The following is a 26689-nucleotide window of genomic DNA, read 5'->3' as shown; positions in this document are numbered from 1 at the left end:
ACAGATCCTTCATTCTGTTATTCTGTTGGGGACTGTCCCCTTCCTTGCCCTTTTGTTGTTGTTGTTGTTGTTGTTGCTTTTTGGGTCATACCCAGCAATGCCCAGGGGTTACTCCTGTCTCTGCACTCAGGAATTACTCCTGGCGGTGCTCAGGAGACCATTTGGGATGCTGGGATTCGAACCCAGGTCGGCCACATGCAAGGCAAACGCGCTACCTGCTGTGCTATCGCGCCAGCCCCTTCTTTGCCTTTTTTTTGTTTAAGGATCACAGAAGGTAGATCTATTTGAGAAGAGGTATCAGTAGAATAACTATACGTATAGATAAGTATATGTGCATGCATATATGTTTATATGATATATCTGAAACGATATGAATAGTTGAATCATCATTTCTTTAACAGCACCTGAAGGTGAAATACATTTGAAACTTCTCTGCATACAGAAGAATCTGCTACAATGAGAAATATGTGACTGATAACTACAATTGATAGCAAGAGTTAACATTTCTTTTATTTTATTTTTTTAATTCTTATTAGTGAAACAACATGAGGTACAGTTGTAGACTTACAAATTTTTACACTTGGGTTTCAGTTCTACAATGATCGAGTACCCATCCCTCCACCAGTGCCCATTTTCCACCACCACGGGTCCCAGTATCCCTCCCACCCCCCATCCCCCCATCCCACCCTGCCTCTGTGGCAGGGCATTCCCTTTTGTTCTCTCTCTCCTTTTGGGTGCTGTGGTTTGCAAAAGAGGAACTGAGTGGCAATCATGTTCGGTCTATAGTCTACTTTCAGCATGCATCTCCATCGCGGGCAGATCTTCCCAACACCTGACCTGGCTGTCATCCATGGTGAGTGAGTCTCACAGCTGTGGTTGTTTCTCACAACTTACGGCCCATGTCCATCTGCCTTGCTCTCTGCAGATGCGAAGCTTATGAAGGAAGAGCAAACCTCGCTTGCCCAGCTCTTCACCAGAAGCTTTCCGGAGGGCCTGGGTTTTGAATACGTGATGTTCTATAAAGAGGCTGAGAAGAGGACTGTCTGCTTGTTTCAAGGGGGCCCTTACCTGCAAGGCGCCCCTGGGTAAGAATGAAAGAAACAGTGGATTTTTTGGGGGGGGGGGGGGGGGAGGGGGAGGAGCAACACCCAGCGGTGTTCAGGGTTTGCTCCTGGCTCTGTGCTCGGAGATCTGTGGGATTTGGGGGAATCAGATCTGAGTCAATTGTGTGCAAGGAAAATACCTCACCTTTGTAAGCAGGTATTTACAAAGAGCTGTACTATGTCTTCATGAATACCTGATTTTTGCATTTGGGGGGGCGGGGCATAGGTGGGCAGTAATACCCTGCTGTGCTCAGGATTTACTCCTGGCTCTGTGCTCAGGGATCACTTCTGGCAGGGCTCGGGGAATCAAACCCGGGTCAGCCACATGCAAAGCAAGCATCCCACCTGCTGTACTATCTCTCTGCCCGCCGCCCACCCCTTAGAACTTTTGCAAGCTTCTCCCTCTCTTTTTTATTTTTTTTTAACTGAATCACTGTGAGAGGCACAGTTACAAAGTTGTTCCTAATTGGGTCTCAGTCATACAATGTAACAGTGTTCCAATACAGGTCCCTTACCTTTCCCATCACCAAAGTCCCCCACCTGTCCCCCACGCAGCTTTCTTATACAGCAGACACTTGTCCTCATTCCTTCCCTCCCTCCCCCCAGACCCCCCTCCCTTTTTTGGGCATTATGCAATACAGCTACTGAGAGGTCATCATGCGATAATATCCCTTTATCTCCTTTCAGCACTCAGTTCTTGTCCAGAGTGATCAGAGTGATTGTTTTCAAATATCATTGTCATCGTGGTCCCTTCTCTGTCTTAGATGCCCATCCTACCTTTCTTTTTTTTTTTTTTTTGCTTTTTGGGTCACACCCGGACATTGCACAGGGGTTACTCCTGGCTCTGCACTCAGGAATCACTCCTGGCGGTGCTCGGGGGACCATATGGGATGCTGGGAATCAAACCCGGGTCAGCCGCGTGCAAGGCAAACGCCCTACCCGCTGTGCTGTCACTCCAGGCCCCCCACATCCCCCCATCCTACCTTCCTGCATGCTTCCAACCATGCATCAGTCCTCCTGGCCCTTGTTTCTACTGTTCTTGGGTCTTCGTCTCATACTGTGTTTTTTATGTCCCAGAAATGAGTGTGATCATTTTATCTCTGAAACATGTCTCTCTCTTTCCTTTTGTAACTAGATTCCTTCATGGAGGTTCCATTGCCTCCATGATTGATGGGACTGTTGGTACATCGGCACTAATGACCGGAGGGATTGTCATGACCGCCAATCTCAACATCAATTATAAAAAGTAAGCTATGGCATTGTGGGAGGGATGGGCGGGCTCTCAGCCCCCAACCCCAGCAGGGAAGAGGAAGAAGCCAACCCAGGTTGATCTCTTCGTCCTGCAAAAGGTGACTTCCCAGCTAGAGCAGTAGTACTGGGGGTAGGGCGATTGCTTTGCACGCACCCAACACAGGTTCCATCCCCGGCACCATATAAGATGGTTATTCAGGAGTAACAACTCCTGAGTGCAGAGACAGGAGGAACCCCAAAGCACAGCTCAGTGTAGCCCAAAACTAAAACAAAACTAACCAGAATTATCCAATCGCTGCTATAGTTTCTGACCCATGTCTCTTTGCTGTAAGTACTTCTCAGCCAGACATAACTTTAAAATATTTGGGTTTTTTGGGTTCGATTCCCAGCATCCCATATGGTCCCCTGAGCACCGCCAGGAGTAACTCCTGAGTGCAGAGCCAGGAGTAACCCCTTGCATCACCCCCCCCCCAAAAAAAAGTAAAATATTTGGGGTTTTTTGCTTATGTTTGTAATGCTGGTGATCAAACCCCGACCTCACATGCAAGTTATGTGCTGAATCTCTTGGCCTGTGGCTTTAACCTCTGTCTTTCTTTTACAGAGAATTTCTAGACATGTACAACACATTAATTTAATGTTAGCGATAAGCATGGAATGGTTGTATCTCAAATTTAGAATCAGTGAGTCACATAATGCCAGGCAAGTTTCATCAGCCATAGCGTATAAATTATGTACTATGAATTTTGCTTAATACTGACGCTGAAAACTACCAAAAGTGGCACTGGAGTGTTAGTACAGCAGATAAGGTGCTTGCCTTGTACTCAGCCGACCCAGGTTCGAGCCCAGACACCACATATGGTGCCATGGTCCCTCAGCACAGAGTCAGGAGTAAGCCCTGGGCATTGGCAGATGTGGCCCCAAAGTCAAAAATGTGTAATAACAGGGGCTGGAGAGATCGCACAGCGGGTAGGGCGTTTGCCTTGCACGCGGCCGACCGGGGTTCGAATCCCAGCATCCCATATGGTCCCCTGAGCACCGCCAGGAGTCATTCCCGAGTACATGAGCCAGGAGTAACCCCTGAGCATGGCCGGGTGTGACCAAAAATGCAAAAAAAAAAATGTATAATAACAAATAAATAAACATCAGAAGTATCCAACATTACTAAGTAGTAGGTAAAATAATCAGCTTAGTATGGGTTTCCTCTAAATGTCTCAGATACAAAATTATCTGTTATTTAGTTTAGCCATGACATCAGCGTTTTCTGTTAAGTCATAAATACTGTAACCAGTGTGTAGCACACACTCACACACAAAAATATGTAGACTGTATACAAATTGTCCCTTGTTTTTTTTTTGGGGGGGGGGCATATATATGCAGCAGTGTTAGAGATTAAATCCAGGTCTCTAGTGTGCAAAGCCTTCGCTGTAGTCCTTTGAGTTATCTTCTTGGTCCATAGAATATTTTATTTAACTATAATATTCCCTGGGCTGGAGTGATAGCACAGTGGGTAGGGCATTTGCCTTGCATGCTGCCGACCTGGGATCGATTCTTCCATCCCTCTCGGAGAGCCCGGCAAGCTGCTGAGAATATCCTGCCTGCACGGCAGAGCCTGGCAAGCTCCCTGTGGCATATTCGATATGCCAAAAACAGTAACAAGTCTCACAATGGAGACGTTACTGGTGCCCGCTCGAGCAAATCGATGAACAGCGGGAGGACAGTGCTACAGTGCTATTATATTGCTCACACTTATCAAAATATTTTTCATTCTAGATTTGATTCATTTGTTTCTTTTTATTTCAGCCATATCTTTGTGGTCTTGAGGGCTACAGGCTCTGTGCCTATGGGTCACTCCCAGCAATACTCAAGTGGCCACGCAGGGCTGGGGGTGAAACCTGCACTCGGAGCCTGGACTCAGCCCTTAGCTGTCTGTCCAGCCCTGTGGCTAGTTTCTTAGAGATGTCCATACTTCCAGTTTCCTGAAGGTGGGATATTCTTGTGCCCTCCCTGGGCTCCAGTAATCATATCAGACTCTAAAGAAACCATTTGTGATTGGCCAGATTTGTAGGTTCTGGGCTGTCAGCCTAGAGATTGGCGGGATAAGATTTTTGTCTTGAGGTGTTGGAACACGAGCCTGGATGTCGGGAGCCAGGGTGCTGTTGGAGTCATGCTTCCATGCCGAAGCAAAGGCACTTTCCAAAGCTTCACCTCTTCACAGTTTAGTGCTTCCCCTTATAGTAGTCGGGGCTCTGTGTCTTGCTCATGAATTTTCTTTTTTTATATATATATATAATTTATTTCTTTATTGAATCACTGTGGGAAAAGTTACAGAGCTTTCGGGTTTAGGTCTCAGTCATGTAAATATCAAACACATTTCCCTTTACCAATACTTATTTTTAACCGCGAACCCCAATAGATCCCCACCTCCCACCCCTCCCAATTCCTGTGAGGCAGATGAGTTCTAGTTAATACTCTATCTACTTTGACTAGATTCATTGTTTCGATAAAAGATGCACCATTATTGTTTAGAGTTTACGACCCCACCCCCCAATCAGACATGCTGAAACAGCGTTGTGAAATGATTTGCTTTCTACAACTTGGTTTAAGAATAAAATGATGGTTTTGGATTTCTGCTATTTTACTTATTAACCCTGGAAGTATTTCTACTAAAAGTCAGATAATTAAGAGATTGGTTTCTGTGCTCTGGAGTCGTGGCCGTGCCGGAGAGCCGCTCGTGGGGGGCAGCTGGTGACCTCGGTCGGGCGTGAAGGACGGCCCAGAACGCCCCCCTTCCCATGCTTGCTCATGAATTTTCTGCCTCCATTAACTCCTTATCTAAAATTAAATGCTTTCCATGTCACCGGCAGACAGTCGTCTCCCTGGCCAGAAGTAGGTCCTGAGTCTTCCTTGCAGTTCGTTTTCAGGATACACCATCTTTCTGCCTCACTCTTTTCAGCCACTCAGGTGTTAAGGGCACAACTGCCGTTTGGGTTATTTTGCTGGTTTTGTTGGCCCCAAGGACCTTGTGCGTTTAGGCATGTGCTCCGCCATGGAGCCGCATCCCCAGCCCAGTTCCGTTTCCTGAATTATTTTCTTCCTCACAGTTCTTTGCCTTTTGGTTTAGGGAAGAAAGTTAGCGGTGCTTCTGAAAATCGTGCAGTACTAATAGAGCCACCCCACCAAAATGGCATTGCCCATGGGTGTAAACCCACAGGATATGTGTATCTTGTCTTCACAGTCAGCTCACTCATCTTCACACTTGGGCAGATAAAAAATCTCAGAGTCCTGACAGGGGTATCAAGTCAAGTCTAAGTCTTTCTCTGTCTCAATCCATACATAGTCAAGCCTTTTTCACTACCTTTTTGGATACTAACATTCAGAAGGATGCCTGGGGGGACACAGTATCCTCTGTCCTCTAGCTGCACATTCCACCTAAGAAAACCACTGTAATATATATATGTATATATTGTATATATATAATTATATATAATTATAATAATATAATTATTATATTATAATAATTATAATAATATAATTATAATAATTATAGCACAGCGGTAGGGCGTTTGCCTTGCACGCAGCCAACATGGCCGACCCGAGTTCGATTCCTCTGCCCCTCTCGGAGAGCCTGGCAAGCTACCGAGAGTATCTTGCTCGCACGGCAGAGCCTGGCAAGCCTGGCAAGCTCTTCGTGATGTATTCGATATGCCAGACACAGTAACAACAAAGTCTCCAATGGAGACGTTACTGGGCCCGCTCGAGCAAATTGATGAACAACGGGAGGGCCTTTACCTTTACCTTTTATAATTATATAATTATATATAATTAATGTATATATAATTATATATGTATAATTATATGTGTGTGTATATATGTGTATACATATATATATATGGGCTGGAGCGATAGCATAGCAGTAGGGCGTTTGCCTTGCACACAGCCAGCCCGGCCGAGCTGGGTTCGATTCCTCCGCCCCTCTCGGAGAGCCCAGCAAGCTACCGAGAGGATCTCGCCCGCAAGGCAAAGCCTGGCAAGCTCCCCGTGACATATTCAACATGCCAAACACAGTAACAACAAGTCTCAAAATGGAAACGTTTCTGGGCCCGCTCTAGCAAATCGATGAACAACGGGAGGACAGTGACAGTGACGGTGAGATATATATATATATATATATATATATATATATATATATGATTCTTTGAACGTACCTTCCCCGAATCTGACCAGTACACATTCCATACTTTCTTCTCATCTCACCCTTCCATAGTCAAGTACATGGATATGACAGCTATAAGCTTTCGTTTTTCATGTTGAGGCTGTACCTGGCCAGTTCCTTCTGGGGGGTCGCTCCTGGCAGTGCTGGGAGACCACGCAGTGCAGAGGATTGAACCTAGCCCTCCTGCATATAAAGCATGAGCTCGGCCTGTTCATCCCTTTTGGGCCCTGAGAGATTGAGTCTTTGTAGACGAAATGTCTACTTCTTTATGTATAAAACTCATTCTATCATAGTCATCTTCATTTTTTTTGTCTTTTTTCTTATATTCTTTTTTTTTGGTCACAGCTCAGACTCAGGGCCTTCCATCTGTGTGACACACTCTTACCCTGAGCCCATCCCCAGCCCCAGAGTAGTCCTTAGCACCCTTATTTTCTAATAATAGCTTTAGTTTTGTTCTCCCTATGCTGACTCTGATTTTTGGAGGAATCAGTAGAAACTCACGGCTTTCCATCACGTAGTTAGCTATTTATTTCTTTGTGACCTTGAAGGGTCTGGCTCTTTTTCCTTTCAGGTTTTTATTGTTGTTGTTTATTTTTTTTTTGTTTTTCTTTGTTTGTTTGCTTTTTTAGTTTGGAGGCCACATTCAGCAGTGCCCATAGGTTACACCTGGCTCTGCACTGAGACACTCCCGGCAGGCTCTGGAACCCATAGGTGATGCTGGGATAGAACCCGGGTGGGCCAAATGCTGGCTTTCCCCGCTGTGCTATCGCCAGCCCCCTGTCCTTTCAGTTTTACTTAAATACCTTTCAAGTACTTTCATCTCCCGGAAGTAGTCTAATGCACTGGTTAGGAGAGAACTGAAGCAAATTCAGGTGCCATTTTGCCATCTACTTGCTGCATGACCTGGAACAGGTTTTTCTCTGTGCCTCATTGTCCTCAGTTTATAAAAGGAAAACAACTGCCCCCTCAGAGGGCCAATGGGAGCAGCAAATGAATTAATGCACATGAAGCACCTGAGCCAGTACCTGGCCCGCCTCCTTTTTAGTTTTGCTACTGCCAATTTACAGTAGCTTAGGGAATCCCTTGTGGTGAAAATTCAGTTGTACCAAACACCAGTAGAGATATCATTAAGACAGCAGTAAGGTCCACCGGTCCCCAGATATAAGTGGAGAAATATTTAAGGGAAATTAAGCTAGAAATGCCATCAGCCACACCACCGCCTACTTCTCAGCCATTAGCTGTGGCTGAGACTTGAGACCGTAGCTTTAAGACATCCGTGCACAGGGAGTCTGAGTGATCATTCTGGTAATAACCGATCAGGAGGGTATTCCCTGGATGAAATACATATGGTTGCTAAAAGTCCCACACATATAAACAGATAACACGAGGCAACAAGTCTGACAGCGAAGAGAACTGCCAGGTGGCAGGCCTGGGCAAGAAGGGTAGACACCTTCATGTCGCTCGACGTGTCGGCCAGCTGGCACCCAGGGGCTGGAGCAGGGTGCAGGGTCTTCTCTCGGTTCAGCTGGAGATGGAGAGGGTCAATGAGGAGGCCAAGCTGTTTCACCATTGCCTCCTGCTGGTTGTTACCGTCAGTGAACTTAATTTCCTTTTTTTTGTATTTTTATTTTTATTTTTTTGTTTTTTGGGTCATACCGGCAATACTCAGGGACTACTCCCGGCTCTGCACCCAGAAATTACCCCTGTGGTGCTTGGGGGACCATATGGGATGCCAGGGTTCAAACCCGAGTCAGTCATGTGTAAGGAAAATGCCCTCCCCACTGGACTTTCGTTCCGGCCCCACTAAGTTTCATTTGAATTATTCACCTACTAGAATACACATGTCCGGTCATTTCTAAGGATCTTAGACCCTTAGAAATTTCCACAGAAAGGCGAGCGACTGAACTAGAGTTTTCTCTCCCCCTTTTGCTAGTGATGTACTGAATAATTATATTAACAGGTTAAGTTTACTTCTGATAAATATTGCCAGTCATTCTGCATAAACACGGCAAGAAATCTATAGATTTCTTATATCTATCTATAGATTAAACTTAAGTGGTCTCTCTGGGCTCAGGGGTACAGATCAACAGAGTGACTTTTCCTGGGGACATCTCGTCATAGTCCCCAGATTATGGGCCTCAGGCTGGTTTGTTTTAGGTTTCCCTAACCCTATAGGTTCCTTGCAATTGCTTCTTCATTCTGCCTCTAGGTCACAATGTGTATCTCCTTACAGTGCTCTTGATCGACTCTTGTGGGCCCGTATGCCCTCTCGTGTACAAGCCAGACTGACCTGACATCTGTCCTGGCTTCATCCAGGCCCTCGGCAAGATCCACATTTTGACATGTAAATAGTAAAGCCAGTTTCAGGGCAACTGAATCTCAGGACCGTTAGGTTGCTTGTCTTTCCTGCAGATGACCGTGGTTTGATCTCTTGCACCCTATATGGTTCCCCAAGCACTGACAGGAATAATTCCTGAGTGCAGAGCCAGGGTAGTTCCTAAGTATTGCCAGGTGTGACCTAAATCTCTTTCTTCAATTACATTATTTGTGTATAGGAAATCCATGGACTTTGTGAATTAATTTTCACCATTTTAGTATATAAATCTATTGTTTCTAGGAACTTTTTTGTAGTGTTTAGTATTTTCTAAATATAGTATGTCATCTGCAAATAGTCAGAATTTGACCTCTTTCTTTCCTATATGGATGCCCTTGATATCTTTTTCTTACCTAATTTCTATGGCCAAGTACTTCCAGAACTATGTAAAATAGAAGAGGCAAGAGTGGGCAATGTTGTCTTCTGACAGGGTTAGTCTTAGAGGGAAGACTTTTTAGGTTTGCTATGAACTTGTGGTAAATGACTTTGACTATATATTCCTTCAGTTCCATTTTGTTGAGAGTTTTTATCATGAATATGTGCTGGATCTTGTCAAATGCTTTCTCTGCATTTATTGGATCATGTGGATTTTCTGTTTTATTGATACTGTTATTGTGTTGATTGACTTGCATATTTAAACCATCCTTGCATTCCCAGGATGAATCCTACTTAGTCATGGTATATAATCTTTTTGATGAATTGTTGAATTCTATGTGTTAATATTTTATTGAGAATATTTTCATCGTGTTCATCAAGAATATTGACCTGTAATTCTCTCTCTTTTTTTTGTGGTGTCTTTGTCTGATTTTGGTATCAGGGTGATGTTTACTTCATAGAAACTGTTTGGGAATGTTTTTGTTTCTTCAATTTCCTGGAAGAACTTGAAAAAGATTCGCAATAGATCCTCTTTAAAGGTTAGAAAGAATTCACTAGTGAATCCATCTGGACCTGGATTTTTGCTTGGGGGGAGACTTGATTATCATTTCAATATCCTCAATAGCTCTGTTCAGGTAGTCCAAATCATCTTGCTTCAGCCTTGGAAGATTATAGGGATCCAGGAGTTATCTGTTTCTTCTAGATTCTCTCATTTCGTGGCAAAAAGATTTCCAAAGTAATTCCTGATGATCCTTTGAATTTCTGAGGTGTCTGTTGTGACGTCCTCCCCTTTCATTTCAGATTCAGTTTATTAGGGTTCTCTTTCCCTCTCCCTCCCTGTCTCTCGTCTCTCTCTCTCTCTCTCTCTCTCTCTCTCTCTCTCTCTCTCTCTCTCTCTCTCTCTCTCTCTCTCTCTTTCTTTGTGAGTCTTGCTAGTGGTTTATCAATCTTGCTTATTTTTCCAAAGAACCAGTGCTTGGTTTCCCTGATGTTTCATATCCTTTTGGGGGGTTACAATTCATTAATTTCTGCTCAAAGTTTTATTACTTCCTTCCTCCTGCCTGCTTTAGACTCCTATTGTTGGTCATTTTCCAGTTTCTTAAGTACCGTCATCAAGTTACTTATATGGGTCCTTCCTTCCTTCCTGATTCATGCTTTCATAGCAATAAACTTTCTTCTTAACACCAGTTTTGCTGTGTCCCAAAAATTCTGTTAGGTAGTGGCCACATTCTTGTTTCCTCTTTGAGTTCCTCTCTGACCACTGGTTGTTCAGTCACTGTCACTGTCCTCCCGTTGTTCATCGATTTGCTCGAGCGGGCCCAGTAACATCTCCATCGTGAGACTTGTTGTTACTGTGTTTGGCATATCGAATACATCACGGGGAGCTTGCCAGGCTTTGCCATGTGGGCGAGATACTCTCGGTAGCTTGCCGGGCTCTCCAAGAGGGGCGGAGGAATCGAACTCGGATCAGCCATGTTGGCTGCGTGCAAGGCAAACACCCTACCTGCTGTGCTATTGCTCCAGCCCCTTCTCCATGTCTGTTTGTGATTAACTTCTACTTCCAGTGCATCATGGTCTGAGAAGACAGGTTGATTCTTTTTCAATGCTCATGACTTTATGTAGCTATGTTTTGTGTCCCAGCATGTTGTCTATCTTGGAGAATGTTCCATGTACATTGAAGAAAAATGTGTATTTGGCCTTTTGAGAACACACACACACACACACACACACATATATATACACATACACTTTCATTTCTCCCCTCAAGTAAAGTATTTTTTGCTGATTTTTCATCTACTTGATTTATCAAAAGGTGACAAAGGAGAGTTGAAATCTCCCACTATTATTATGTTGCTATCATTATCTTTCTTCAAGACGATTAAAGTAGTTTTAAGTATTTTGCTGGTCCCTAATAAAGTGTATATTTGTTTAGGAGAGTGCATTCTTCCTGATGTACAGATCCCTTGATCATTAAGAAATTACCTTTGCTGTCTCATATAACCTTTTCAGCATGAAGTCTATGTTGTCTAATATTAGTATGGTCACCCCAGCCTTTTGAGGGGGTTGTTTGCTTGAAGAATTATCTTCCAACCTTTGACTTTGAGTCAGTGTTCACCCTGACTGTGTAAATGTATTTCTGTTCTCCCGAGCCCTGCCCTGACAAGGTCACATACTCCTCCCCGAGTCCTCTCCTAAAGTGACCCTGGCCTTGCCAATGCCGGTGCTTTCTTGGGGGTCTCACTTACTGGTGCTCAGCTGACTCCTAGCTCTGCACTCAGGGATCACTCCATGTGGTGCTCCAGGAACCTTATGGGATGCAGATGATCGAACCTGGTCACCTATGTGCAAGGTCAGCACCCTCCCTGCCGTGCTATCACTCCATCCCTTTCTTGGGTTTCGTGTGTGTGTGTGTGTGTGTGTGTGTGTGTGTGTGTGTGTGTGAATGTGTGTGTGTCATGAGGTTTTTTAATTGAAACACTGTGAGATACACAGTTATAAAGCTGTTCATGATTGGGTGTCAGTCATACAATATTCCAATACCCATCCCTTCACCATTGTACATTTTCCACTGCCGATGTTCCTTGTCTCTATGGCAGGTACTTTTATTTTTATTTATTTATGTATTTCTTTATTTGCTTTTCGGGTCACAAGTAGCGATGCCTAGGAGTTACTCCTGGCTTTGCACTGAGGAATTACTCCTGGCAGTGCTCGAGGGATCCTATGGGATGCTGGAAATTGAACCTGGATTGTCCGCATGCAAGGCAAACGCCCTAGCCGCTGTACTATCACTCCAACCCTGGCAGATACTTTTCTTTAAAAAAAAAAATAATAATAATGTGTTTCTTGCAGGCATCAGAGTGTTGGGTTCAATTTTCTAATCCACCCTGCCTCTCTCTCTCTCTTAACTGGTGCATTTAACCCCACTGACATTGAGAGAAATTATTGTCATGGAGTTCTGAGCCATCTCTCTGCAGGAATTTGTCATGTTTGGGGGATTTGTCTTAAAGTGGCCCATTTAGTTATTCTTATAACAAAGTTCCTGAGTTGTTGTTTATCTGTGAAGTTGTGTGTTGTTTCTCCATATCTGAATGAGAGTCTCACTGGGTAAAGTATTCTCAGTGAGGTGTTCGTGTCAATGAGTTTTTTCACTATATCCCACCACTGTCTTCATCTGATAAGTCTACTGTAAGTCTTAAGGACCGTCTTTTGTATATAATTTCTTTTTTTGATCTTGTTGCTCCTAGTATTCTCTCTGTGGTTTTCATCATTCTGATCAAGATGTGTCTTGGAGTATTTTTATTTCTCTTTCTTTTGACTGGCACCCTGCAGTCCTCCTGGATCTGGGTGCATGCGTTCTCCAGCTCTGGAAACTTATTGGCAATGATGTCTTTGACTGTGGCTTCTTTATAAGGGTTGTCTTTCTGCATTTGCCTTGCACGCAGCCAACCTGGGTTCAACCCCTCCCATTTGGTACCCCAAGCACACCAGGAGTAATTTCTGAGCGCAGAACCAGGAGAAACCCCTGAGCACTGCCAGGTGTGCCCCAAAACAAAAACAAACAAAAGCTGTACTATTGTGATAATTAAGATGATTCTTGTTCTTACGCTGTTCCTCTTGAATTCATCCCGAAGTTATCTTGTCAGATGTTGGTTTATTTTGAAGCTTTTTTTCCATCTTCTGCTGTTGTCTGGAGGTTTTCCACACCTCATACTGGAGCTCACTGTTTCTGTCCTCGGCAGCTGTTACTCTGCTGCTGAGGCCTTCCACTGAATTTTTCCTTTCACCTACGAGGTTTTTCAGGTCTGTCATTTCTATTATAGTTTCTTCATTTCTGCTCCCATTTCCTCTGTGTCTTATTGGCAGTCCATTTCCATTGTTGTTAAGCTTCCTATACAACCTCAGTAATTCCTCTCTAAATTTCTTTACACGATCACTATCACGATCATCCTGTTGTTCGTCAATTGCCTCGAGCAGGCCCCAGTAATGTCTCCTTCGTCCTCGCCCTGAGATTTTAAAGTGCCATATTCAAGGCTCTTTCAGGGTTAGGAGAATGAGACCCATCATTGTTACTGGTATTTGGCATATTGGGTACGCCACGGGGAGTTTGCCAGACTCTGCCGTGTGGGCAGGTTACATTCAGTAGCCTGCCGTGTTGTCCAAAGTAAGAATGAGATAATAAGATGTCCAGGAGCTGGGTTTTATAGTCTCTGGGTCTTGGCCGTTGATGGGATTACACGGCGTGGGGAGAGGGGGGTAGGCAGTTGGTGGTTGTGGCCCCTGCCTACTGGAAGATGGAGGATCTGGGTGGAGGATGCTCAGCCCCGATCCGAGCAGGCTTGGAGATCTCAGCCCCGAGACCCTCATGTCTTTGTTCCTCTGCCGGTACCTTCATGCGTGTGGAGGGTGGTCTCAGCATGGTGGTGGCTGGTTCTGGAGGTCTTCAGCTGCTGGAACTCTGCTCGGGGCAGGGAGGGAAATTCAACCCGCCCCCCTCCAAGGGGCCCCGGTGAGGACAGTCAGGCGCAGGGGCAGGAGACTCTGGTGGGATCCCAAAATTTCTTATCAGAGAGGTTTTATAGCTCCTTTTTACTCGTTGAGTCTTCCCGGCTAGCATCACTCACTAAGCCGGGTGGGGTTCTGTGTTGCTTTACTGTTGTGATCTTTGCAATCTGGAGTTGTTTATTCGTGTGTTGTTGTGTGATTAGGAACTTATAGTTAGGATGTCTTTGTATGTTAATATTGAGTTATGGAGAGGTGAAGAAAGGTGCAGCCAAATCCTATTTTTTATGGTTTTAGTTAAATTTTATATTTCTTAGATCTGAGAACTATCACTAGTAATATAATACTATCTTCTTAAAGTCTCAGTACCATAACATGTAACTCAAGAAACATCAAATTAATTTTTCACACTCAAAAATCACAGTACATGGGGCTGGAGCGATAGCACAGCAGGTAGGGTATTTGCCTTGCACGCGGCTGACCTGGGTTCGATTCCCAGCATCCCATATGGTCCCATGAGCACCGCCAGGGTGCTGAGTGCAGAGCCAGGAGTAACCCCTGTGCATTGCCGGGTGTGACCCAAAAAGAAAAAAAAAATCACAGTACATAACACATTGACTTACAGTCTATGAATCAGAATCTGCAACTGTCCCCTCCTAACATCTGGGTGATGGAGAGTTGGTTCTGAGGTGGATAGAAAAATTTTCTAATTAAGGTTTGAATAAATGTAGCTTACACATTACTCTGATTTTTTTTTTTTAGCAAGGATGCAGTTTTCCTGGTTCATTTACTGTTTGTTGTTGGAGATTTTTACTTTTAATCCCACCTTAGCTGTAAAATTTCAGTATCCCACAGACCTCCATACAGAAAGATGAACTGACTCTACAGAGGAGTGATGCGGCCATCACACACGATCAGATGTTTTACTGACCCATCAAGATTGGCGGTAAAGAAATTGATGTGGGGTTGAGAAAGGCAAAGACTCTGTTGGGATTAACGCCCTCCGTTTCCCCAACACTCACAGCATAATGTGTTCCCAATCTGTTTTATGGGCAAACAGATCAAGAAAGAGCTTTAATAATCTGAAGTTAAATTATAGCCAAGTTGTTGTAACACAGTGAGGTGTTAGCATTTCCAGCTCTCTCAATTCTGAGGAAGAGAACAAAATTAAAAGATTAACATTTGGGGCCAAAGTACAGTGGGTAGGGCATTTGCCTTGCATGCAGCCAACCTGGGTTCAGTCCCTGGCATTCCGTTTGGTCCCCCAAGCCCACCAGGAATAATTTCTGAGTGCAGAACCAGGAGAAACCCCTGAGTGCTGCCAGGTGTGGCCCCAAAACAAAACCAAAAAGATCAACCTTAGCAAACATGGAATTTACTGCAGACAGTGGACAGAAGCCCTGGAAAAGACTGCGGCCAGCTCAGTCTCACAGTGAGATTTTCATTCCCGGAAAGAGTTGAGACGTTAGAGTTTTCCCTGATAGTCCCAAACATGATTTAATAAGAGCCCATATATAAAAGACTGAAACTGCTACGAACTTCAGGGATCTGACAGCGATGTTTCTTTTTTATTTATATTTGGCTGTTGGGGTCATACTTGGCGATGCTCTGGGGTTACTCTTGGCTCTTGCACTCAGGAATTACTCCTGGCAGTGCTTGGGAGACCATATAGGATGCTGGGGATCGAACCCGGGTTGTGTCTGCATGCAAGGCAGATGCCCTACCTGCTGCACTGTCATTCCAGTCCCAACGATGTTTCTTTAAAGTTTCCCCTGTCCGATCCCAAACTACTGAATCCAAAATTCTGTAACCAGAGAGTCAAGGCTATGCTTTCTGCACACATTTAACAGTGAAAGCAAAGCCGAGTGGGATATATTCTTACCTCTAGTTTTAATGAGCATTTCAAAAGAGAAACATAGTGACAGAGAAAAGATTCACAAAACAATGATTTGCACTTGCCCTTTTGTGCAACCAACCTTAAAATTCCCCCAAGTCACTGTGTGCGTCAAGGTACCTACTTGCAGTCTCCCTGGAGAAGTCCAGCTTCTTCAGCCAGTGGGTCAGGCCCTTTTCAGGTCCTCCTCAATCAGTCGGGCTCTCTGGGGATCCCTTCGGTGATCACCTGTTCTTGATCCACGCAGTCTCTGTGAAGCAGCTCTGGCGCCATTTGCCACAAATCAATCAAGGTTCACCCTCAATCCTATACGGCAACTCGAGCGACTGGAGGAACATCACATGGGGATGAGTCACTACCCCAAGGGTCAGTGAAAAGGAACAAAAACCAGTGCCAAGACTGAGAGTCAGTGTGGGAAAGCTCATCCCCCTGACCGGTTTAAATGAGTTCCCCTTAGGTAATGACAGAAATGCGGGCAGCAGGGCGGGACTTGAGGCTCAGATGGACACGAAGCCCAGCGCTTGCCCCTGGCGTCTTCTCCTTAGGGAACTGTGTGTTCCTGCCAGGCAATCTTGTGACTGTTCTAGTACAAGCCATGTGCCCAGTGGCTGACCATAGTACAGCAGGGAGGGCATTTGCCTTGCATGTAGCAAGCTGGGCTGGGCTTGATCCCTGGCACCCCATAGGTACCCCCCCCCCCAGAGTACCTTCAGGAGTGATCCCTGAGTACAGAGCCAGGAGTAAGTCCTGAGCACTGCCAGGTATGGCCCAAAATACAAAAGAATATTTGGTCAGTGTTGACTGCTTTTGAAGTCATTGTTCTCGTCAATACTTTTGACCCTAGCAACAAGACACATCTGTCTGTGACAAGATATATAAAATTTTCGGATGTCATTTTAAATGAGAAATTGTGCTTTATAAAGGACAGAAAATATAACTCAGTTGTTCCACTTGTGAGGTGAGCACACAAAAGGATGCCTGGATGAACATAGTGTCCTCTCTTCTGGCCTAAGAGAACCACTGGCTTCCTTATGCTTTGACGTGTGTAAGCACAAATTTTTGCGGGGCTTGAGGGGTGGTCACACCTGGTAGTACTCAGGGATTCCTCCTGTCTCTGCACTCAGGAATCACTCCTGGTGGCACTGGAGAACCATATGGGATGCTAAGATCAAACCCTGGTCAACCGCATGCAAGGCAAACTCCCTCCTTGCTGTATTATGGCTCTTTAAAGCACAATTCTTTCAATGTAGCTTCTCCAAACCTGGCCTGTCCATGCTCCATACTTTCTCATAACACCCTTCTGTAGAGTCAAATACAAACATATGACAGCGCTAAGCTTTTGGAGGTTTTTGGGTTTGTTTTCGGGCTGGACCTTGGTGCTGAGTTATTTCATCATCAGAGCTGGAAAATGATTAATGTTTAGCAAGGTCGTAAGTTCATGCTGGTATTTCAGAATAGACCTTTTTGTGTGCCTTACATAATTTTTCATTGTGAAAAAATTGGACACGTAGCAACATTGACGGTCTTAGCTTTTAAAGGCAAAGGTCTTGCTGTTGGTTAACGGTGCTGTGAGATTTGGAAAGTTCTAGCTTAACCTTCTCTAAATGTGGGTGCTGCATCACACCCACAGCAAGCTTCTATTGCTGTAGCATTATCAGAATGTCCCCTCTACCTATTTTCATGCTCCCCTTCTGTTGGATTACAGTTCCAAGCATTTTAGGCTTAACATTGGGTTGTCCTTTCTCCTCCCACAGGGAGCTTAAGTTAATTGAATTACACCCACTACAGTGCTCCTGAGGCACACCCAATTCCATCAGGGAACACCCAATCCTCCATGTTTATCTTTAACCTCTTATTTTTGCTCTTCTTCCCCTGTTAGCGACAAATATCTCCAAATAAGACTCTGTAACTTGTAAAGTCAAACCTTCTGCTGGCTCTGGATTTTGTATTTGTAAGTGAAATATTGCTTTTCTCTTTCCCTTATGTTCTTTGCATTTTTTTTGCTTTTTTTGGGGGGGGGGGTCACACCCGGCAATGCTCAGGGGTTACTCCTGGCTCATGACTCAGGAATTACTCCTGGCGGTGCTCGAGGGACCATATGGGATGCTGGGAATTGAACCAGGGTCGGCCATGTTGGCTGCGTGCAAGGCAAATGCCCTACCCGCTGTACTATCGCTCCAGCCCCTCTTTGCATGTTTTTATTCTGAGCTATGTCCTTTTTGTATTGACACAGGAAAACATTTAATGCTATGCTTTTGTAATATGGGAGTTAATTGAGTCTGAATAATATTTACTCCTGAGCATCTGTCATATTTACTTGACTTAAGCCTCAGTTGCCCTTAGATTGATCTTAGTTCCTTATACCCCAAGAGATGGGTCCCGCCAAGGGACTTGGATGGACCCAGGGAAAGCTGTAAACTACCCTACCTTCGACATGGACAGCCTAAGCACCATAGGAAGTATAATAAGTTAAGAGTACAATCATGGAATAAACTCTTGACATGACCCAAAAAGAAGTTAACTGAATAGAACCCTTTTGGGGGTTGGAAGAAATAACCTGTCCTGAAGACTGTAGTCTGGGAAATATAGTGAGATGTCCCCAGGAAAAGCCACATCTACCATGAGTCTAGAGAGACCTTTTGACCTTATCTAGGGGATAGACGGAAGTGTATATCTCTTGCTGAATTTATGCAAAATGATTATAAATATTAAGAAGTAAATCTAATGGTTGCTTAAATGGATTTACCAAGAAGGTAAAGGTAAAGGTAAAGGCCCTCCCGTTGATCGTCGATTTGCTCGAGCGGGCCCAGTAACGTCTCCATTGGAGACTTTGTTGTTACTGTGTCTGGCATATCGAATACTCTCGGTAGCTTGCCGGGCTCTCCGAGAGGGGCGGAGGAATCGAACTCGGGTCGGCCATGTTGGCCGCTTGTAAGGCGAACGCCCTACCCGCTGTGCTTTACCAAGAAAGGAAAGGAGAAAGTTGTATGCCCTTATATGGAATTCCACCCTTGAGCAAATCTCCTAGTCGGAATCTAGAGTGCCAGAGCCCCTGGATGAAGTTCTGTCCGTGGGTGGCTCTCCTAGAAGAATTTCCCCTGAACGAGGGACTTGACATCTGTTCATTGTTCGTGTTAATGGTAAAACACATCTATGTGTGATTGCTTCCCCCCAACCCTTCACAATTTCTCTATAATCTGATGAATTTGAATAAAGTGCCATGATGGGGCTGGAGCAATAGCACAGCGGGTAGGGCATTTGCCTTGCATGCAGCCGACCCGGGTTCGATTCCCAGCATCCCATATGGTCCCCTGAGCACTGCCAGGAGTAATTCCTGAGCGCAGAGCCAGGAGTAACCCCTGTGCAATGCCAGGTGTGACCCAAAAAGCAAAAAATAATAATAATAATGATAATAATAAAGTGCCACTGATGACCAACCTGTGGTTCCATTCCTTCATGCATTGGCCGGGGGACAGTCATCAGCCCCAAATGCACCTCACCACAAGACAGTGGCAGCGACATCTGGCACCCGGAACAGGGACACCTCAGAACTCAGACAACTGGTAACCCAGGTGGGAAACCTTAGAATACAGACATCAGATGGCTTCCCCCAGAGGCTGCTTTCTGATAGACAGAATCCATTGCCATATTGCATTCTAGAACCTAGTATTCCTGTCAAGAAATATGAACCCGTATTTTTGAGTCCCAGGTCTTTATATATCGCCTTGTTTTTCTCTGGAAGGCTTAAAAATTATCTCCTCATGGTCACTTGTCTTGCATGCCATCAGTCTGGGTGTGATCTCCAGCACACCATATGGTCTCCCCAGCCATGCAAGGAACCGTTCCTGAGCACAGAGCCGGGAGTAATCCCTGAGCACCATGGGGTATGACCAAAAAGCACCAACAGTAAGAATTGTCTTCTCATCCCATTACAATAAAGATTCACAAAGATATGCCTCAGTGTAGTTTTCCATTTTGTTTTGTATTAAGACAGCCTTTTTTTTTCCTTTTTTTTTCTCTTTATTTTTTTTGCAGTACTTTTATCATTATTATCACTGGTTTATAATACCTTGTTGTTTAGGGGTATAACCCATTTTTAAACATATCACACAAATGTGTTCATTATTTTCTCACTCTTGTGTCACAGTTCTCTGCCCATTATTATGGTGGCTCCATTTTCCCTCTCTTTAGCCATTAGAAATTACTATTCTTATTCTTCTTGTTAATTGGACTGTTTCAATTAGTTTATACAAGTAGAAGTATTTTTTTTTGTGGCTGATACTTAGTGTTCCATCTTCAGGATTCATCCTTGTGACACATGACAGGATTTTCCCTCCTTTTTTAAAGCTCAGCAATATTCTGTCACATGGATATACCGTATTTTATTAATCCATTCATCTGTTCATACTTGTTTGCAGTTGCAGTATCTTTTTTCTTTCCTACCATTTATTTTTTTTAGGCACCATGGTTTACAGTACTCTAAGTACTATTAATGGCAGGGCTTCTTGGATAAATTATCCCAGCACCGCAGCCGCCACCAGTGTATACTTTCCTCGCCATAGACCCTGTGTGGCCCCTCACCTCCCCAATCCCGCAGTAAGCATCCTACTGAAGACCAGTTCTCAGTTTCTGTTGCCTTTGGTTCTTATTCCTCTACTTTCTTTATACCTCATATGTGAGAGGGGTCACTATGTCTCTGCCTCTCTCCTAACTTCATTCATCATGATACTCTCTAAAGACATCTATGTAGCAGAAAATTGTATGATTTCCTCTTTTCTTATATCCAAGCTGTATTCCACTGAATATATATGTACCATAGTTTCTTTATTCAACCATTTGCTCTTCCACACTGCTTGGGTTGTTTCCAGAATTTGGCTATTGTGAATAGTGCTGCAACAAAGAGAGGAGTGAAAATGTCTTTTCTGAAGAAAAAAGGGTCTTTGGGGAAGATAACCAAGAGTGGAGTTTTATGGAAGCTCAATTCCTAGATTTTGAGAAGTTTCCGTGTTGTTTTCTAAAAAGGATGGGCCAGTTGACATTCCCGCCAGCAGTCAATGAGGGTCCCTTTTCCCCGCATCCACACCAGCACTGTTTGTTTTTGTTCTTTGTGATATGGGCCAGTCTCAGTGGTGTGAGATGATATATCACTGTTGTTTTAATTTGCGTTTACCTAATGATAAATGATGCAGAGTGTTTCTACTGATCTCTCCCCCCCCCCATTTTTTATGGGTTGTTTGTTTTTGTTTTGGGTAAAGTTCTATCAATGCTTTATAGATCTTGAACACTAACCCCTTACCAGATGAGTGGTGGGCAGATCTTTTCTCCCAGAGTATAGGGTATTCTTTTATTCTGGTCATCGTTTCTTTTGCAGTGCAGAAGCTTTTTAGTTTGATGTGTCCCATTTGCCCGTCTTTGCTTCTCTTAGCTTGGCTAATGGCCTTGAATCAGTCCTCAGACTAGAGAGTCTGGCCAGAGGCATGGCAGCAACTTTGCAGTGTGGAAGCAAGTGGCTGCTGGACGCCTTCCCACTCCAAGAGTGCCCCGGATGTCTCAGCCAGAAATGGGTGTCCGAGAAATTTCTGCAGATAGTTGATCTCTTTCAAGATATCGGGGCCAGAGTGATAGCATTAGCGGGTAGGGCGTTTGCCTTGCACGTGGCCAACCTGGGTTTGATATGTGGCATCCCATATGGTCCCCCAAGTACTGCCAAGAGTAATTCCTGACTGCAGAGCCAGGAATAACCCCTGAGCATCACTGGGTGTGACCCAAAAAGAAAAAAAAAAAGATATATTTATGAGTCTCTGAAACAAGGCCAATAGGTGGTCTTTTTATATGGTATTTAGGTTTTGTTTTTATGCATGTCACTGATCAGTTTTCCTAACACCAGTTGTTGAAGAAGCTTTCCTTGCTCCACTTCAAATTTTTTTGCCCCTTTATTAAAGATTTGACTATACACATACCTGAGGATCTGGCTCTGGACTCTTTATTCTATTCTATTTGTCTGAGAGTCTCCCATATTCCAAGGAGCTGGAGTGATAGTACAATGGGTAGGGAGCTTGCCTTGCAAGTCATCGACCCAGGATCAATCCTGGGTCTGTATGGTCACTCACGCACCGCCAGAAGTGATCCCTGAATGCAGAGCCAGGAGTAAACCCTGAGCACCACTGGGTATGCCCCCCCAAAAAAAAATTATTTAGGGGCTGGAGATATAATACAGTGGGTAGGATGTTTGTATTGCAAGCAGCTGACCCAGGTTCAATTCCTGTCACCCTGTATGGTCCCTTACATACTGCCGGAAGTGATCCCTGAGTGCCGAGCCAAGAGTAACCCTGAGCATTGCTGGGTTGGGGGGGGGGGGGGCTCTAAAGTAATAAATAAAATTAAAATCTCCCTTAGCCAGTACCATCTCTCTTGATTACTATAGATTCCTAGTGTCATTTGAAGTTGGGAAAAGAGAAGCTTACTTCTAGTTCTTGACTATTTTTAATAATGCTGTAATATATGTGGATATAAAAATATCGGTGAGGGACCAGAAAATAGTATTAGGCACTTGCCTTGCATGCAGCTACCAAGGTTTGCTCCCCAGTACCTCATTGTCCCCTGAGCACAGAGCCAGGAGTAGCCCCTGAGCACCACCAGGTATGGGGCCTCAGAGCCTTAACAGCAAATCTGTGATCTTGTGTTTATTCTTCGGGATATGTACCTTAAAATGGAATTTTTAGATTACTCCGTCAGTCTAAGGGCTGGGGAAATAGCTCAGAGTCCTGAGAACATGTTCCACATGTGGGACACCCAGACTTGTTCCCCAAAACCACATTGTCCTCTTGAGCACCACCAAGAGCAACCCCTAAGCACAGAGGCAGGAGTCAGCACCGAGTCCCACCAAATACAGGCAATTCTGCTTTTATTGTTTATTTTTGAAGCTTCTGTTAAGTACGGCATTCCCCAGGATTGCACATCAGGCTGCGGTGCTCACGTGCTTGGCCGCCTTCTCGGAAGCTCAGTTTCCTCCAGCTGTGCTGCTCGCTCAGTCAGACTGTCAGACTTGGGACTGTGTTTGCTGTTTGTCTCTGCAGTGTTCAAACACGTGGTTACCAAGGCCACACTCTCTGGTACAGTGCTCACACATTGCTTAAGCTGTGACATTTTTCAGGGGTCCTGTCCTTTTTAATGGTGCTCATCCTCAATTGTGGTGTTATCGGAAATCACTGGCATTGCCCGGACCACCAGGCTCAAGCCAGGATCACATTCAGTGCCTGTGGGAGATGGGGGATTTGAATTCTTGACTATATGCGTGCAAAGCATATAGTCAAGGTCCTAACTTATTAAACTTGAAGGAGAAGAGGGCCAAGGGTGGTATACATACTTTTAAAATGTTTGCTTTAAAATAAATCACTTTATTTTTTAATTATCAATAATATTTTGGTTGGTTGATCCAGCCTTTCTGGAAAACAATGTGGGCATTCCTTAAAAAGAACTATGAAGTAAGCTTCTAGACAACCCAGCAATTTCACTCCTGTGAATATAACCCAAATGCCCAAAAAACACAAGGTCGAAAAGATATTTGCATTCCTGTGTTCACTGCAGAGCTAGTCACAGTTGCCAGAATCTGGGAAACAACCCCAGTGTCCAAACACAGATGACTGGATTCTACACACTGGAATACGACTCGGTTATAAGGAAAGTTGAAGTCATGAAGTCCTCTGGATGAATCTGGAGAGTCTCATGCTGAGTGAAGTTAGTCAGCAGAAGAGCGACAGGTACAGAGTGATCTCTCTCATAGGCAGGGTCTAAAGAAATGCAGTAGAAGGATAACAAATGCCCAAAGGTAACAGAATCCGAGAACTGGTTTTCAGTAGGTGTAGTTGTCCTGCAACTACCTGGACCCTGGGAAACAGAGGATTGTTCCTCAAGTCAGGAACGAGTGCTCAAGACTCATGCGGTCAGTATGACTAGGAAATAGCTACCCACATGGGCCATAGACTTGTTGTGTGAAAAAGTTTATTAAGAAAGGCAGTGGTACTTGTTTGTTCATTGCAGCACTCTTTACAGTAGCCAGAAACTGGAAGAGACCTGAATGCCCAAGAACAGATGACTGGTTAAAGAAACTTTGGTACATCTACACAATGGAGTACTATGTAGCTGTTAGAAAAGATGAAGTCATGAACTTTACATACAAGTGGTACAATATGGAAAGTATCATGCTAAGCGAAATGAGTCAGATAGAGAGGGATAGACATAGAAAGATTGCATTCATCTGGGGGATATAAAATAACAAAATATGAGATTAATACCCAAGAATAGCTGAGATCAACACCAGGAGGGTTACTCCATAGCCTAGAGGCCAGCCAGGTATTCTAGGGGAAAGGACAGTTCAGATAGAAAAGGGAACACCAAATGGAGGGTGTTTGGAGGATCCTCCCAGGAGGGGAGATGCAGGTTGAAAGTAGACTGGACTGAACATGTTTGCCACTCAATGCCTCTTTTGCTGATCACAACACCCAAAAGGAGAGAGAGAACAAAAGGGAATGCCCTGCCACAGTGGCAGGGGGGGATGGGGGGAGGGATATTATCCTGGTGGTGGAAAATGGGCACTGGTGGAGGGATGGGTATTTGATCATGGTATGACCGAAATCCAAGCACAAAAATTTGTAAATCTACAACTGTACCTCATGGTGTTTCACTAATAAAAAAAAAAGAAAGAAAGAAAAGAAAGGCAGTGGTTGGAGCTGGAGTGATAGCACAGTGGGTTGGGTGTTTGCCTTGCACGTGGCTGACCCAGGTTCAATTTCCAGCATCCCATATGGTCCCCTGAGCACCATCAGGAGTCATTCCTGAGCGCATGAGCCAGGAGTAACCCCTGTGCATCGCCGTGTGTGACTCCCCCCCCCAAAAAAAAGGACAATGGTTAAATAGAGGCTGAGGTAGCATGGTTATGTGCACTAATGAGTAGGTGGCAGGGGAGGGGGCGGCAGGGTATTTAGGACTAGGAAGAAGCTGCTGGAGTACTGTCCTTGATGCTCAAAGGCAGAGGCAAGGTTGAAGTCTTACTGACGCCCAAAGATGTGTTTCACATATCTCAAGACATCAGCTGCCAGCAAGTAGAGGCCAATTGATCTGTTATCCTTAGAAATGTCAGGTTCCCCTAACGACAGCTCAGTTCCCAGAGATGTCAGAACCCGCACACTCCCTGCAGGCCCAGCAACCTCAAGGGGGCGTGCCAGCGAGAACTCTAGCAACTAGGAAGCTTACCATGGAGTTATAGGATGGGGGGAATAGTTGGATGTCTTGGATAGCTGGGGAGGAAAGCAGACACTGTGCTGGAGGGTGTGGTGCCAGGATGACTTATGAGAGAAGCCCTAATATTAACAGTATTGTAAGCTGCGGTACCTAAAATAAAATTAAGGTGGTTTTTCTGTTTGTTTTTTGTGGAGCTTTTTTCCCCAGAAAATAACAAGGACTCTTTAAAAACTGGGGCTCTAAATTATTCCCTCTGTTTTAAAATAGAAATGTAATTAAGTAATACACTTAGAATCCCCATTTCTTCGTGAATAGCTTCTTAAGGAGTGTAGAAGTCCCAGCGTCAGAGTGATGGCCATTCTCTGATCACATATCCATGACCTAGATCAAGTCCAGTAAATCACCCACGTCATCCTCAGGCATGGCCACTTTTTCTTCATTTGGGTTTTCTTTGGGGGCCAGAAACTTTTTGGCTTCTCCAGCTGTGACAGAGCTTCCAGCGGCTTCATCTTTGGTAATCAGAGAAATTTCATCCTGAACGACAGTCTCCCAGAAATGATTTTATTGTTTAATTTCCACCTTTTCCCAAAGGGCCTTCAAGAAATCGTCAAAACGCAGCTCTTCCGAAAACTGACTGGCCTCTTTGTGGAAGGCTTTGATGCAATCCATGCTCTTCATAAAACAGGCTGTTTCATTTGTATCCAAAAACTGTTCAGTGTGATTTATCAGCTGTTGGCTCACTTCCCCTAAGCTGGAATTCTTCTGCCCCACTAGCAGGCAGAAATTTTCCAGAGGATTCACACTTCCAACATAGGTGACAGTGCCTTCAGCCAGACTGCAGACACTAAATGGGGCTTCCCCTCCCTCCATCTTGGGTTTTTGAGATGTGGGTCCTTCTTCATGGTTGTCTTGGAAAATGCCCTGAGCAGTTATTTGATCCTTTCTCTTGATGGCTTCAGTCAGAGGGAAAAGGGTCTTTACTTTTTTTTTGGAGGGGGGGTCATACCCGGCGATGCACAGGAGTTACTCCTGGTTCATGCACTCAGGAATGACTCCTGGCGGTGCTCGGGGGACCATATGGGATGCTGGGAATCGAACCTAGGTCGGCTGCATGCAAGGCAAACGCCCTCCCCGCTGTGCTATGACTCCAGCCCCAAAGGGTCTTTACTTTCGAGAGAGGAATCCTACATTTAGCTGTTACTTCTGCTGGGGGATCCAGCATATTCAAAATGTGTGGCTGACTTGGAGGTAGAGGCTCTCCCGGATGTAAGGCTCTGTGCAGCAGACACTGAAATAACCTCTGAAATTGAGAATTGGGGGTTTTGGTGTTTGGAAACAAGTCTTCAATAGTATCCTCCTCTTCATCTTTCTTTACCAAGCTCATGGAGACAATCAGAGCGTCAATAGCATTCAGCTGTGTTTCAGTGGGAGTGCACTTATTATTTTTTTTTATTTTTATTCGTGAAACACCGGGAGGTACAGTTGCAGACTTACAAATTTTTGTGCTTGGGTTTCAGTTATACAATGATCAAGTACCCATCCCTCCACCAGTGCCCATTCTCCACCACCACCAGTCCCAGTATCCCTCCCACCCCCCATCTCCCCCATCCTACCCTACCACTGTGTCAGGGCATTCCCTTTTGTTATCTCTCTCCTTTTGAGTGCTGTGGTTTGCAAAAGAGACATTGAGTGGCAATCTTGTTCGGTCTATAGTCTACTCTCATCACGCATTTCCCATC

At 44.6% G+C, this 26689-nt stretch overlaps 1 protein-coding gene across 1 annotated transcript in view; it reads left to right on the top strand.

Moving 5' to 3' along the window:
* Nucleotides 1–26689, top strand: part of THEM4 (thioesterase superfamily member 4) — a 61981-nt gene that overhangs the window by 23111 nt on the left and 12181 nt on the right. Inside the window, exons 3-4 of the mRNA XM_056115778.1 lie at nt 926–1085; nt 2239–2349. Of these exons, the coding sequence (XP_055971753.1) occupies nt 926–1085; nt 2239–2349 (271 nt within the window). The remainder of the gene's footprint in view (nt 1–925; nt 1086–2238; nt 2350–26689) is intronic.

This window comes from Sorex fumeus, unplaced genomic scaffold, assembly GCF_029834395.1.
Source record: "Sorex fumeus unplaced genomic scaffold, SorFum_2.1 ptg000001l, whole genome shotgun sequence".
NCBI lineage: Eukaryota > Metazoa > Chordata > Mammalia > Eulipotyphla > Soricidae > Sorex > Sorex fumeus.
Note: the sequence above shows the minus strand (reverse complement) of the source record. Positions and strands in the feature narration are given on the sequence as shown.